General features: G+C 40.3%; 1 protein-coding gene across 12 annotated transcripts in view; it reads left to right on the top strand.

Annotated features, from left to right (window-relative positions):
- Positions 1 to 16,324, top strand: part of PATJ (PATJ crumbs cell polarity complex component) — a 426,407-nt gene that overhangs the window by 355,466 nt on the left and 54,617 nt on the right. For all 12 annotated transcript variants that reach the window (XM_045369982.2, XM_045369962.2, XM_045369973.3 and 9 more), the window contains one exon: positions 15,482 to 15,565. In XM_045369982.2, coding sequence (XP_045225917.2) covers positions 15,482 to 15,565 — 84 coding nt within the window. The remainder of the gene's footprint in view (positions 1 to 15,481; positions 15,566 to 16,324) is intronic.

The following is a 16,324-nucleotide window of genomic DNA, read 5'->3' as shown; positions in this document are numbered from 1 at the left end:
GCCCGCCTTGGCCTCCCAAAGTGCTGGGATTACAGGCGTGAGCCACTGTGCCTGACAAGAAAACGACTTTTATTTATTTATTTATTTTGGAGCCAAGTCTCACTCTGTCACCCAGGCAGGAGTACAGTGGTACAATCTTGGCTCATCTACAGCCTCCGCCTCCCGAGTTCAAGCCCTTCTCCTGCCTCAGTCTTCTGAGTAGCTGGGACTACAGATGTGCGCCACCACGCCCAGCTAATTTGTTGTATTTTTAGTAGAGATGGGGTTTCACCATGTTACCCAGGCTGGTCTCAAACTCCTGAGCTCAGGCAATCCACCCACCTCAGCCTCCCAAAGTGCTGGGATTACAATTATGACCCACTGTACCCGGCCAAAAGTTAGAATCTTGTCATTTCTCTCCAAATTTCAAATCCACATTTTTTTCAATCACCTGATTTAATCCCATTTTAATTCATTCTTATTAAACAAAAGTTCTATAGGGCAGATACATTAGCAAGAAGTATCATGGTAGGCATATTGTCTCCCATTTGGGTACTATGTGGCAAAATTCATCTATCTAGAAATTGGAATAAAGAATACCTCTTCTTTAGCTATAACCATATGTTGTTCTGAAGTGACCTCACTTAACCCCTCATCATGTTGCATTCTGGTACTGCTTTTGATAATTTAAATGTAGGACTACAGCAACTTAAACCACTGGATGTTTTTGAAATAAGCAGAATAGAAAGCTATTTTATATTTGATTAAGTGTTTTATTTTGTTATTCCCCTTGACATGAACTTTGTACAGTCTATTTCATGAGGAGTGTGGTTTGCTTTGGCGTGTGATCCACCAAAGCCAAGCTCCTTTTATTGTTATTGCTTAAGTCATATATTTTTATACAAAACATCTTATTACCTTAGTTTTATTTTAAAATCAAAGCAGAGTTTGCAAAAAGTCTATGAATCACAGTGAAAGAATGTTAACGAGTAGTACCTTTGAATTTCCAGATTTGGACATTTCTGGTCTTAAAGAATATGGATATAAGCAAAAATATTATGTAAGCTAAGTCAAATTTAATAAATAAGAACCAAATGGAACTGTGGGGACTTATAAAATATAATGCAAATCTTATACCATTTCCTTAAAATAAGTCTATATTTCTGTATGAAAAATTATGTTCATATTGATAAGTATCAACTTTTTGTTAAATGAAGACTTGGGTAAGGGAATTCCATTTTAAATAAATATAAAACCATTTCTTTTTTGAGCTTAAGAAGAGAAAACTTGTTCAGTCTTGAAATATAAACCATTTTAATATATTTATAGCAGTTCTTATATTAGCCATGTATTGCTGTGATTTTATTTCACATATTAGTTACCTGTAAATATATGTGATAGTTAGCAGTCCCTGAGTCTGGGTTTTAGGATTGCTTGTATAGTCCATTGCATTAAAAAACACACACACAGCCAGGCACAGTGGCTTGTGCCTGTAATCCCAGCACTTTGGGAGGCCAAGGCAGGATGATCAGTTGAGGCCCAGACTTCAAGACCAGTTTGGGCAACATAGTAACCCTGTCTCTACAAAAAATTAAAAAATTATCCAGGTGTGGTGGTGTGTCCCCTCTGGTCCCAGCTACTCAAGAGGCTAGGCAAGAGGATTGCCTAGTATGGGACCTCAAAGCTACAGTGAGCTATGGTGCTGCCACTGCACTCCAGCATAGGTGACAAACTAAGACTCTGTTTCTCTTTTTTTTATTTTTATGTTTTAAAATAATTATATAGATGGGGTCTTACTCTGTTGCTCAGGCTGGTCTCAAACTCCTGGGCTCAAGCAATCCTCCTGCCTCAGTCTCCCAAAGTGCTGGGATTATAGGCATGAACCACTGAACCTAACCTAGATTCTGTCTCAACACACACACACACACACACACACACACACACACACACAGAGAGAGAGAGATTAGTATTATTTCTTCCAGTGTAACTGAGTATTTAATCTTTTTTATGTCAAAAGAGCCGCCATTATTTATTGCTGTTATAATGCTCACTTATGTTTTCTATAGTTTATTAGCTGAGAATGTTTCAAATATTTCAAAACAGTAGGTACTGAACATTATGATCCATTTTCTTCCTTCTTGAGGGATTTTGTAAATGCATATTAGGATATATGGACCAGCTCTGTGTTTATTTTATAGCAGAGTTTTGTAAGGGTCAACTGAAGTCTGACTGTGTTGTGAGATTTTGGGGAAAATCTGTGCAGTAAACGAATTTATTATTTGTGAGCTGAATAGAGTATCCAGATTTTTTAAAACTATGATTTCAAGTATGATCAGTAAGTTCCTTTGACCCTTGCTGACTTCCCTTGTACAGCTATAGTCTCTCAGGTTTTCTGAACAGAAACAATTATCTGTTCAACCTATGGAACTGGCAGGCAAAACAACATCAACTCAGCAAACACTGTGTATCTTTGAAGGCAATAATCTTTTATTGTGACTCATGGTGGGAAGGCAGTACATTAAATGTATGCTTGAGTGTTAGACTCATCCAAATTGTAAGACTGTTAAAAATAAGAAAAAAAATTATCTTTAAGTACAATATTGATTGACTACATTCTGCCTCAGGTCCTATATGCTCTTGTGAGATGCTGAAATTAATTAGTGCTTAATCTTTTGCTTCTAATGAGTCAATGAGGTGATACCAAATAACTCTTTATAGCAAAGAAGAGAAAAGTTCATGGTCCAAAGGTGAAGAAGATAAGTAACTTTCCAACTCATCTTGAATCATCTGTGCATTTTACTTTTGTAATTGGTTCAAAAAATATAGATCCACAAAATGCATTGACATATAGGCATAAAAATATGTGTCACAGCATAGAGGAAATGCATTTTAAAGTTTCCCATCCTTGGGTTCATCAACCCCTCCCTCTTTGTGGCAAGGACAATAGAGAGCTGCATTTGTCAGCATGAGTCCTGTCATCTCTATTTGAGAAAGCATTTGTCTGCATTTCTGTCTTTCACATTGTGCTCCCAGTTTTATTGTAAAGTATCACCAGGGAAAAGAAACAGTAGGAATTATAGTCGATTCTCATTGTTCTCAGGAGTTGTATTTTATAAAGTCAAGGCAAACACTGATTAGTGAAGGGTGAACCATTGCTGCTAGGGGAAATACAGAGGCAGGTTCTACCAAGCTTCTAGTCAACATTTTCAGTAACTCATCAATACATCACCTTGCTTTATGTGTGTTTCTGCTTAAAGACACCTTATTTAATATATAGTGTTGATTCATTAACATTGAACGCATGACCAGCAGCACTAAAACTCATGCCTGAACACAACTTATCTAACACACATACTTTCTCAATGAAGCACATCCTCGTCTTCTTGTACTTAGGAACACTGGACAGAACCCCAGCACTATGCTTGGGTGCCATTTTAAACAGAAAAAGCACAAAAATTTAAAAAAAAAAAAAAAAGACACGAAATAGACCATGAAAAGGGTTCTTCTTTACCCGTTCAACTATGGAGCTGGCAAGCAAAGCAACATAAAGCAAGAAGTATGGGAACTGAAGCACGAAGGGAAAGTAACACCTTTTTCAACTCCAGCTGGGAAAAAGGAAATCAGAAGACTCAAATTTTCTACAACTCTGCACATTTCAGAATGACAGCAAAAGTGCTGAGAGCATTGATTTGGGGGTTACAGATAAATTTTAGGGAGTAGATGGATTCACAGATACGGAATCCATGATCAATGAGGATTGTACTTGACCAAGAAAAATCAAAATGTCTGGGAATGAGACTCCTGCAGTCTGGCTTAGAGCTTGTCGGTATTCACATGGTCCTTTGAGCTTAATCCTGAGTAGTCTGTGACTTGGGAAAAATAATCTAAAATATCCTTGTAGTATAATCTTTCTTGAAAGATTATATTTCAGTTATATTTTGGGACCACCATAATAACAGAAAAATCAGAAATGAAAAAAATGGACCAAGACTGGTGTCACTCATCCTTAGAGTCATGAATTTTGATCACTCTGACATCGATGTTTTATATACTAGATACACCCCTTCAAACTTAGTATCTATGTTAGGAGCTCTCATGAGCAATTACTCAGTACCTGTGATTTAGCTGACACTTTACTTGGCATATAACCCCATCTCATCCTGAAAATCTAAAAGAGGGGATTTATTAGTTCAATTTTGCAGAGGCAGAAACACTGGCTCAGAGAGGTTAAATAACTTAATGGAAGTATCATAAATCTATGATAAGTGGCAGAGCTAAAATCTGAACACAGGTTTAGCTGGCCATAGCCGGTACTCTTCCCAGCCATACATCGCTGGCTTCCACTGTTTGCAGGCTGGAAAATTCCTCTGGCAACCTTGATAGATCTGTGGTACATTGAAACTGGCTATATATGCTGTCTCAAATTTTAAAAAAAAGAAAAAAAAAGACTAGACATTTTATGCAGCTCTTTCCAGATTCCTTGAATCCAATCTGACCAATAGTGACAAAAGTAGCACTGTCTGACTTTTAAGCCTTGGTCTCAAGAGGCCTTGCAATTTTAGCTCTTGCTCTCCTGAAACACTGCCACCCTGTGAAGAAGTCTGGACTGACCTCCTGGAGGATGAAGCAGTATGTGGAGAGACCATGTGGAAGGACAGAGGCCCAGCCATTCCAGCTAAGGCCCCAGACATGACAGTAAAGCCATCCAGGACACAACCAGCCTGGGTTAACCTGACTGCAAACTCACTTCAGAACCCAAGCGACATAATATAAAGCAGAAGAACTGCACAGCTGAGCCCAGCCCAAACTGCAAACCCATAGAATCGTAAACAAATATATAGTTGTTTTAAGCCACTAAGTTTTGCAGCCAAAGGTAACTAAAACAGAGTCTGACTCCAGCCTCCATAGCTTTCATATCTTGTTCAACCTATGGAAGTTAGGATTCTTCTGACCTACCATTTAGAAGAAAGTTTTATTCTTAGGCAGGACCTAAATATCTGTATAAAACGATGACTTTCTCTGCTTCACTCTACACAACATTTGGGTTCATAGAGGCCTAGAATTTTAGAACTGGAATGACTTTAGAAGTCATGTAGTTCAGGCCAGGCGCAGTGGCTTACCCCTGTAATCCCAGCACTTTGGGAGGCAGAGGTGGGGCAGATCACTTGAGGTCAGAAGTTTGAGGCCAGCCTGGCCAACATGGCGAAACCCCATCTCTACTAAAAATACAAAAATTAGCTGGGTGTGGTGGCGCACGCCTGTAATCCCAGCCACTGAGGAGGCTGAGACATGAGAATCACTTGAACCCAGGAGGTGGAAGTTTCAGTGAGCCAGGATTGCACCATTGCACTCCAGTCTGGGTAATGGAGAGAGACTGTGTCTCAAAAAAAAAAAAAAAAAAAAAAAAAAAGGCATGTAGTTCAACTCTGTGCTTTACTGGTAATATCAGGGAGTGTCATGAACAAATTGATCCAGTTGGTTGCCTGCAGAGCTGTCAGAAAATTTAACTCCTCTGACCCGCTAGTCCTGAGTCTTTTCTTTTGCAGACTACTGCACTTTTTTGTTGTTGTTGTTGAGACAGAGTCTCGCTTTGTCACCCAGACTGGAGTGCAGTGGCCAGATCTCAGCTCACTGCAAGCTCTGCCTCCCGGGTCCACGCCATTCTCCTGCCTCAGCCTCCCGAGTAGCTGGGACTACAGACGCCCGCCACCTCGCCCGGCTAGGTTTTTGTATTTTTTAGTAGAGACGGGATTTCACCGTGTTAGCCAGGATGGTCTCGATCTCCTGACCTTGTGATCCGCCCGTCTCGGCCTCCCAAAGTGCTGGGATTACAGGCTTGAGCCACCGCGCCCGGCCTGCACTTTTTTTTTAAATCACATTCTAGTTGAATATAATAGGGAAGCTCTTTTAAATTTTTAAAGCATTTGGTCACAAAGGCTTTAGGATGGAAAAGAATTGTGTTCTAAAACATTCATCTTTTTTTTCTTTTTTAAAATTCTACTCTGTTAACTGAATCCTTTTTTATATATAAATATAGTTTGGGGTCTATCAACTTTACTCAAAGTGAAATATACTTTAGAAATTTTAACCTAACCCTTTCTTTTTAAACTCTGTAACTGTAGTAGACATCACAAATCAGTAACTTAATGCATAACCATGTGTTTTTCAGTGTAGATTTGGATGTAGTTTTGGTCTGCACAGCACTGGATTGAGGATTTTGCCACCCCCACCATATTATCAATCCTCATTGGTTTACAGCTTTCCAATTGAGAAAGTCATCTACTGTGTAGAAGACGTGGCTGTCTTTATGATTTCTGAACAGGGACAGCCATAGAGGAGAAAACTATTAAATGGTGTTTAAAAGCTACATCCTTCCTCTAAGGACACAGATCCAAACCATAGTTTCTTTCAAAGGAAAACTTATGACTATTTTATTATATACTATATCTTCAACATTTTTTTTTTCTTTGGTCCCTGTGGATTTTTCTTGTTAGGAGGGACGTTTCCCCTAATGCAGGGTAATAAGACATAACACTCTTTCTAGATCACTGGTAAATATGTTTTTCACCCCAATGTGAGATTTAATGTGAAACTTTTCTGTAGTTAAAATGTCCCTTAGGAATTTTGTGTGTGTGTGTGTAGTGAGTGCAGGTAGGGACTTTTATGAGTATGGCAAAGATTGAGTTTAATTCCAGAGTGATCAAATTAAGTAAAACATGCCTGCAAGCAGTATAATTAAGCCATATATTCATAGTTTTTTTTTTTTTTTTTTTTTTTTTGAGACGGAGTCTAGCTCTGTTGCCCAGGCTGGAGTGCAATGGCCGGATCTCAGCTCACTGCAAGCCCCGCCTCCCGGGTTCACGCCATTCTCCTGCCTCAGCCTCCCGAGTAGCTGGGAGTACAGGCGCCCGCCACCTCGCCCGGCTAATTTTTTTTGTATTTTAGTAGAGACGGGGTTTCACCGTGTTAGCCAGGATGGTCTCGATCTCCTGAACTCGTGATCCGCCCGTCTCGGCCTCCCAAAGTGCTGGGATTACAGGCTTGAGCCACCGCGCCCGGCCTTCATAGTTCTTTATAATAGTATCTACATATGATTCTTTGTCAAAGTTTTGTCCTAAAATGCTTCTTAAAACAATCTACTAAATATCTAGAAATGTGAAATCTCATCTACTAAAATAGTTCACCCACAAAAGGGTACTTATTGATATCCTTCAGCCCACAGGAGACCCTTACTTAATTTTTCTAACACCTGGCTTCTTTAAGTGTTATGAGTCTATTGTGACAATAAGATTGCCTTTTGCTAAATGATTGGGGTGTTTATGAGTTACTTTATCTACCTGTTGGCAGCTTGAACAATAAAAATGGTGATTGATGAGCTGAAGTGTCTGGTGACATTGACTCTGTCTAAGGATATACTATTGCATGTTGTGAAATTCTTTTCCAACAATTCAGAGTTTAAATCCCCTTGGAGGAGTTTGGGATTTTTGTGGGACTCAGTGATAATTAAGTCCCTCATACTTGGCTCTCTTAAATTGCTCTCTAAGCTAAAGTAAATCCTCTGGAAACTTCAATGGATTTAAAATCCATTTGTGATGGGTATTTTGGTTGTGTGTCACTAATATTTTACCACCAGAAGCTTGGTGTCTTACTCCATTTTCTGCTGCTATAACAGAATATCTGAGACTGGGTAATTTATATAAAAAAAAGAATTGTATTTGGTTCACAGTTCTGGAGGCTGGGAAGTCCAAGAGCATGGAGCCAGCATCTGGTGAGGGCCTTCATGCTGCATCATCCTGTAACAGAAGTTGAAGGGCAAGTGAGCACATGAGGCAGAGAGGGAGGGGGCTAAACTCTTTTTATTAGGAACTCACTCCCAAGATAGTAGCATTAATCCATCCTTGAGGGCAGAGCCTTCATTACCCAATCACACCTTAAAGGTCTCACCTCTTAATAATGTCACAATGGCAATTAAATTTCAACGTGAATTTTGGAGGGTATATTCAAACCATACAATTCATTTTTGTTGGAGTAAGATTGTGACACACTAGCTTTTCCAGCCTCCCCTTTCTGAGTCATTGTAACCTCTTTATCTGTCTCCAACCAGTTTCTTGACAATCATTTAATCAACATTTATTGAGTGCCTACTGTAGACTTGGCACCAGAATACAAAGATGAGTTGGAAGCAGCCTCTGTCCTGAAGGCTTCCATCAAGGATGGGAGGTGGCACGAGGCATAGAGCCCTGAACAGACATTCATGATGCTGTGATAAGTTCAGTGTACTAATGAACTTCTTATGGTGACTCACACGAAGGATCAATCAACTTCATCAGGGCAGAGAGTTAGGGAAGATGTCATAGAAGAGGTGGCATTTGTAGAATTTCATGAAACAAAGGAGGTAGCAGATAAAAGAAAGCATAACCCTCAAGCACTTGGTAGCTTATACTTCAAATATAGATATATGGAAAAGCTCTACAAAAATACACAAAAAACTTAATACCGTTTGTTTCTAGATAGAGAAATTAGGTGGCTGAGGAACAAGTGCTAGAGAGAGACTTATCAGTGAATACTATTTTGAGTATGGTACCATGTGAGTACATTATCCATGTTTAAAAATAAATACTCTCTTAGGAATGGAGATATTAAGACAGTAGTTGCTTTTTTTTTTTTTTTTTTTTCTGAGATAGAGTCTCACTCTGTCACCCAGGCTGGAGTGCAGTGGCACAGTCTCGGCTCACTGCAAACTCTGCCTCCCAGGTTCACGTGATTCTCCTGCCTCAGCCTCCGAGTAGCTGGGACTACAGGCGCACACCATCATGCTCAGCTAATTTTTGTGTTTTTAGTTGAGATGGGGTTCACCATGTTGGTCAGGCTGGTCTCAAACTCCTGACCTCAGGTCATCCGCCCACCTCAGCTCCCAAAGTGCTAGAATTACAGACGTGAGCCACTGTGCCCAGCCTAAAGACAGTAGTTTCTTAAGCAACATGATGAATTTGCTAGCCAGCTACTTGTTCCTGGTTGTCCATTTTTTCTTTAATGTTACTAATATTTATAAAGATTTAATGGTATGGTTGGGCGCGGTGGCTCACGCCTGTAATGCCAGCACTTTGGGAGGCCGAGACGGGTGGATCACGAGGTCAGGAGATCGAGACCATCCTGGCTAACATGGTGAAACCCCATCTCTACTAAAAATACAAAAAAATTAGCCGAGCGAGGTGGGGGGCGCCTGTAGTCCCGGCTACTCGGGAGGCTGAGGCAGGAGAATTGCGTAAACCCGGGAGGCAGAGCTTTCAGTGAGCCGAGATCGCACCACTGCACTCCAGCCTGGGCGACAGAGCAAGATCCGTCTAAAAAAAAAAAAAAAGATTCAATGTTATAAATGTTTAATTGTGGAATAAAGGGAGTTTTCCTTGGGTAAAGGTGTTTCAGACAGACTGATGAGGGAGAAGTTTTTAAGCAGAAGACTTCCCATGTCTCTCAAATCCTGTCTGACCCTCTGGCTATGAGAAAACCACTATTTGGGAGATTCCTCAACTCACTGATTAAATTCTTCAATGGCTGTAGAGCTGGCAAGTCAAATGAATAATTTTAGAGTGTCCACGCCAGGCATGGTGACTTACACCTGTAATCCCACCACTTTAGTAGGCTGAGACAGAAGGATCATTTGAGCCTAGGAATTTGAGACCAGTGTGGGCAACATAGCAAGATCCTGTCTCTACAAAATATTTAAAAATTAGCCCACATGGACATGTGCCTGAAGTGCTAACTACTCAGGAGGCTGAGGTGAGAGGATCACTTGAGCCCAAGAGGTCAAACCCGCAGTAAGCTAGGATTGCACCACTGCACTCCAGCCTAGGCAACAAAGCGAGACCCTGTCTCCAAAAAAATAATAAATAAATAAAATGTTCAAAAAGAAATCACTGGTCTTGTCTCAAGCAGTAAATAAACAGGTCATCTTACTTACATTTCTACTGTCCCAGTGAAAATCACACAACTACCAGGAGGAAATTCATTTTTGACTCTTTGTCAGTCTTGATCATCTATAAATGATCCTCAGTTCTGTGCCATTAATTGATAGAAATTAATCTTTTTTCTTGGGCTGAACAACTTTTTGTTTTGAACATGAATGTATCACTTGTATCTATTATAATGTTTTGTATTTGTCTTAGAAAAAAATCATTAAGTGAATAATATAGGTGCACAGAAATAGGACTGAAAACCTGAAGGGAAGGAAGGAAAGAGATAAGAGTAACAAATGGGCCGGGGCGGCGGTGGCTCACACCTGAAATCCCAGCACTTTGGGAAACTGAGCTGAGAGGATCACCTGAGCCCAGAAGTTCAAGACCAGCCTGGGCAGCAAAGCAAAACCCTGTCTTTACAAAAAATACCAAAAAAGCACAATTAGCTGGGTGCGGTGGCACACGCCTTGGTCCCAGCTACTTGGGAAGCTGAGGTGAGAGGATTGCTTGAGCTCAGGAGGCCCACTTTGCTGTGAGCCACGATTGTGGCACTACACCACTCCAGCCTGGGCAACAAAGCAATACGCTGTCTCAAAAACAAACAAAAAAAAAAAGAATAACAAATGGAATTAAGAGAGGGACTCTGTTGGAGGTTGGGAGGGGGCCTATGCATCATGCTTTCTGTAGTGCAAACCCCTAACCATGTGCCAGCACTAGCTAGTGAGATCTGTAGATCATTGCCTCACCTTGTGAAGTCAAAGAAAGGCTTCAACTTCTGCTTCCACAAGTCGTCTTTTTGTTCACTCTCTATAAAATAATCAACTCATGCCCTCAAGGTTTCTGCTGTGGAGTTGAGGTGACAATATTTCAACAGAATTGATGCCATATGGAAAATCCCAAGCTAGCTTTTGTACAAGTACAAAATCAAATATTCAAAACAGATGAGAAGCTTGCTATGGTGGTGGGAGCACAGGCTTTGGTGTTAAACAGTCCTGAAATGGAATTTCATCTCTCCTAATTAGAAGCTGCAGAGAAGTCAAGTCTGAACCCTTACGAGCTTTCATTTCCTCAGCTGTAAGTGAGACTAATAACACTGAATTTGATGAGTTGTTACGAGGATTAAATGGGACAAATGGGAAGTGTGTAGCATCTATGGCACATACATGTAAAATAAATAAGAATGGACAGGTGCTATTAAAAATACTACCTAGCTGGGTGCGGTGGCTCATGCCTGTAATCCTAGCACTTTGGGATGCCGAGGTGGGTGGATCACTTGAGGCCAGGAGTTCGAGACCAGCTTGGCCACCATGGTGAAACCTCATCTCTACTGAAAATACAAAAATTAGCTGAGTGTGGTGGCACGTGCCCGTAGTCCCAGCTACATGGGAGACTGAGGCAGAAGAATCACTTGAATCTGGGAGGCTGCAGATGATGGGCTGCAGTAAGCCAAGATCGCACCATTGCACTCCAGCCTGGGCAAAAGAGTAAGACTCTCTCTCAACCAAAATATATATATATATCACTTCCTTACTGTGTGCTCGCACTGCACATAAAGCCTTATTGGTAGATAATACTGTTAAAACTGAGCCCTGGAGAGGTTAACAGTCTTCCCCCAAGTCCCATTGCCAACAGTAGCAGGGCCAAAATTTAGACCAGAACCACAGCTTCATAGACTACAGGGGCACCCAGTAAGAAACGTGGACTTTTTTTTCCCCTAAATACACTAGATGAATTAAACGCAAAACAAACAAAAAGAAATGTGGCTCTTTTCTATTGACAGGTCACAGTATTTTCTTGTATCTTCGCTTATAACTTTATTTTTTATTTTATTTTTTATTTATTTATTTTTTTTATTTTTATTTTATTTATTTATTTATTTTTTTGAGACAGGTTCTCACTGTCACCCAGGCTGGAGTGCAGTGGCGCCGTCTCGGCTCACTGCAAGCTCCGCCTCCCAGGTTCACACCATTCTCCTGCCTCAGCCTCCTGAGTAACTGGTACTACAGGTGCCCGCCACCACGCCTGGCTAATTTTTTGTATTTTTAGTAGAGACGGGGTTTCACCATGTTAGCCAGGATGGTCTCAATCTCCTGACCTCGTGATCTGCCCGCCTCGGCCTCCCAAAATGCTGGGATTACAGGCGTGAGCCACTGCGCCCAGCCTATTTTTTTTTATTTTTTGAGGCGGAGCCTCACTCTGTCTTGCCCAGGCTGGAATATGGTATGATCTCAGCTCACTGCAGCCTCGGCCTCCTGGGTTCAAGTGATTCTCCTGTCAGCCTCCCGAGTAACTGGGATTACAGGAATGTGCCACAATGCCCAGCGAATTTTTGTATTTTTAGTAAACACGGGATTTCACCATGTTGGCCAGGCTGGTCTCGAACTCCTGACCTCAGGTGATCCACCCACCTCAAGTGATCCACCCAACTCGGCCTTCCAAACTGCTGGGCTTATAGGCGTGAGCCACTACACCCAGCCTTCACTAATAACTTTAAGAGGAATTACAGTAGCAGTCAAGCAAAAATAAATAAATGGAGAATTTTAAATACAGAAAGACTTGTGGACTAAAAATAGATCATTTGCAGTGAGTTCGGCATTTGAAACTGTTAACGTATTACTCCTTTATGGTCATTGGCATCCTTTATGGAGGATAGTTCATTGAGCACCAGAAAGTATCTAAGAATTTTGAATTCAGACCACTTTTATGGAATACAAACTCCAAGGGGGTCTTTTCTTTCTTTTGAGTATGAATGGACAGAAATTTTCTGTTTGTCTTTTGTAATGTTCCAAGATCAAAGGACTTTTTGCTGAAAATCAAGTTCTGTAAAAGCCATGCATAGTCCGAGTGTAGTGTGTGACTCTCTCCATCCAGTGAAAATAGGGCATTGGGCACCAGACTTTGAAAACTAGTATCATTACCGGGTGCTACCAGGAGTCTGCATTAGTTTCTCCTCGTACTACCTTAATACAAATGACCTTTGGTAGGATCTCATTAGTATCGCTGGATCACCACAAGCCACTGACTCCGCAAGTTTCCTCCAAATAATTCCCCTGAAACAGTTCAGAGATACAAACTCTTGGCAGTTTAAATGCTCCCTGGGTCTGGAAATTTCATAAGTCAGAGTTAAAACAAAGAATGGTCTAAAATGTATTCCTGGTACGGAATCTGAAATGTAAAGTGCCTGGATCCAGAAACTTTTCCTGGCTCTTGGGGGCTGCCTCTCTAATTGCTATAATAAAGAATGTTTTCAGAACTATGTAACAATAAAATGAAAGTACGGTATTTAGTATTGTAAAAGTATTTGGAATCCAGATGGGTTATCTAGTTATAGACCTCTTGTTTTCTTTTGTTGCTTCTCTATTGTGGAATTTGTATAGAAACCCTTTTTTTGTTTTTCTGTTGTTGTTGTTTTGTTTTTAATAGAAAGTAAGCCTGGTGCTATGGGACATGCCTGTAGTCCCAGCTCCCAGGATGAGGCAGGAGGATCGTTTGAGCCCAGGAGTTCTGGGCAACACAGTAAAACTCCTCTTAAAAATATATATATATGTGTATATATATATATACACACACACACACACACACACACACACACACACATATATATGGCTGGGCACAGCGGCTCATACCTGTAATTCCAGCACTTTGGAAGGCCAAGGCAGGAGGGATTGTTTGAGCCCAGGAGGTGGAGACCAGCATGGACAACATAGTGAGACCCCCATCTCTACTTTAAAAAAAAAAAACTGGCCAGCCATGGTTGTGCACACGTATAGTCCCAGCTACTTGTGAGGCTGAAGCAGGAAGATCACCTGAGCCCAGGAGATCGAGGCTGCAGTGAGCTATGATTGAGCCACTGCACTCTAGTTTGGGCAACAAAGCAAGATGCTATCTCAAAAAAATTTTTTTAAATTAAAAAGCAAACAAAAAAGGTTTGGTGTGGGTGTATGTATTTTGTCTATCTTGTCACATTTTTGCAATAAATATTCATTTCTTTACTTCATATGAACTTAATTCTGAGGCTCCATACTTCTGGACTAAGGTGAAATTCAACCTCAACCATTTTGGTGGCTCATTAACTCCAAAGGATACCAACCAAACACCCAGACATTGATGACACCCCTATGGTCATTGCCATCAGCACTGCCTGCTCATCATCAAGCCTATCCTTGGCCAAGCCTATAAGATCTCTCAAGTCCAGAAGTCCTGCTCCTTGACTTCTTTCATGCCTGGGGTCCTATAGGTGTCAGCCTCTAGGCTCTGACAGGTGTCAAGGATGTCAGCCCTTGACCATTGCCAGCAGGGTCTTAAAACCTGTGTGTGTGTGCACTGGGGGCAAGGAATAGGAGGACCCTGGGCACTGCAGGACCCAAATCCCCACAGTGGAACCCACAGACCTCTGTTTCTAATCTCCACTCAAAAGCTGTGCGCCTCTCTCAGCAGCCCTCCAAGACACCTATCATAATCCATTCAGTGCTCTTCGGTTCTGTTAAAAACAGAAAGAGCCAATGACTTCTGGTTGCTTCAGTTTTGAGCTCCACAAAAATCCCCAAGGTGAAGAATTTCAAAGCTTGACTACTTGCTCAGCAGGAGGGGATGAGGGAAAAGGAGTATGGACAAACTCAATTTGATAATCCTGTATTTTTAGAATAGTCTCTCATCAAAATATATAAATATTTAGGTGCATAAATGTGAATTGTCTAGAGAGATCCTCGGAAATTATGAGCGGTGATTGGTGGGACTGAATCTGGGTGGGAAGCAGCCTATTTTTGTGCTTTGCAACAACCTGTAGTAGTATTGCTTGAATCCTCTATGTGGGTACATGTCATTTTTATGATGATAAAATAATTTTTAAGGTTATGAATCTGAAGAGATACAAATTATTTTTTAATTCATTAACTATGAAACACTTTTCCCAACCAAAGCTTACCTACAGCAGATATGGTTGTCCTAATTTTATGGCTCTGATTGCTGAATTCAGAGGAATTCATTGCCCAAGATTACAAGAAGGCAGAGTCAGGATTTGAACCCACGGCTGTTTTACACTTAGGTCCATGAATGCTCTTTCCTCTACTCCTGTTTTCTTCTCCTCCAGGACCCATTCATTCCACTAAGTTCTTTTCTTTCATTGCCCAAGTAATAAGGCCTGGCAAAACCCCCTTCATCAGGCCACACATCTATGCCAAATCCTTGAATACCAATAAATACCTGAAACCGTGTCTCAAAATACACTATAAAATGTAAATAAGAATGACACATAGTTCACCTCTAGTTCATACACAGCAGCAGTGTACAGGGTTAACAGTAAAACACATAGAAGAAGTTTAACATGAAATATTAGGCAAAGCCAGTTTTAAAGGAATGAAATAATAATCTTAGGAAAATTTAATTATACCTCTGAATGTATCATAACTGTGCATATTGTTTATCTTTATGTCAGATAAAATATAACATTGTTAACAAATAGAAAATTATGGGTTGTGGCCTATTGGTTGTTTGCTTAAGGAAGCATTTCTGGTTGTTGAAAATGAGTAAGATTTTGTTTTTTATAGAATGCTATAGTTATCCATGAAGTCTATGAAGAAGGGGCAGCAGCCAGAGATGGAAGACTTTGGGCTGGTGACCAGATATTAGAGGTACATGATTTTGCATTTTATTTTATATCAGTAAATGTGGTTCCTTTCCTGATCTCGATCCATAAAGTTGTCTTTCTACTCAACTATGTCTTCACTGATTCCTCTCCCATTTAACAAAATACATATCATATTCTTTTTTTCTTCTACGTACATTGTACAGTGGTTTAGAATCATGACAGGTTATCAAGCTACATTTGTCTATGAAAACTTTTTTTAACTAAAAGGAAAAATAGAACTTATGGGTCTATTATTTTAATATCAAATGAGACTAATATGGCAAATTTTTTGCCTCTCCGTTATACCCTACTAAATTCCTCCTAAAAGCACATACATATAGACACATATGCATACACATATATACCTGATATTTTAAAGATTTCATGGCAGCCTAAATCGTATTTTCTTAATCTTGATAAATCTTTATGCCAAATGGAAGTTCATGTTTTGCCAGCAATGTTTTCAAGTTGACAAAAAATGTAAAATCTTCCCCCATGATGCTTACTAAAATTTGAAATGCTTAACTTTTTCAAATTGACTCTCATTTAGCAAAGTTGTTAAAGCCTTTTAAAAAGAACCAAAGCAGGCAGTGTCTGCACTATGGAATGGCTGAATGAGAAGGCGATGCCAGGCGTTCTGGTAGGTGGAACTAAAGAGCTTTCTGGATGGTGTGAAACCTTTAGGCAACATTTTTCTTTTCATTGGATGAACTTAATTGAATAGTTGGCATTTTATGGTGAGCATGTGCATTTTTGCTTTGCA

Source organism: Macaca fascicularis, chromosome 1, assembly GCF_037993035.2.
Source record: "Macaca fascicularis isolate 582-1 chromosome 1, T2T-MFA8v1.1".
Lineage (NCBI taxonomy): Eukaryota > Metazoa > Chordata > Mammalia > Primates > Cercopithecidae > Macaca > Macaca fascicularis.
This window is presented reverse-complemented; position numbering and strand designations above follow the sequence as displayed.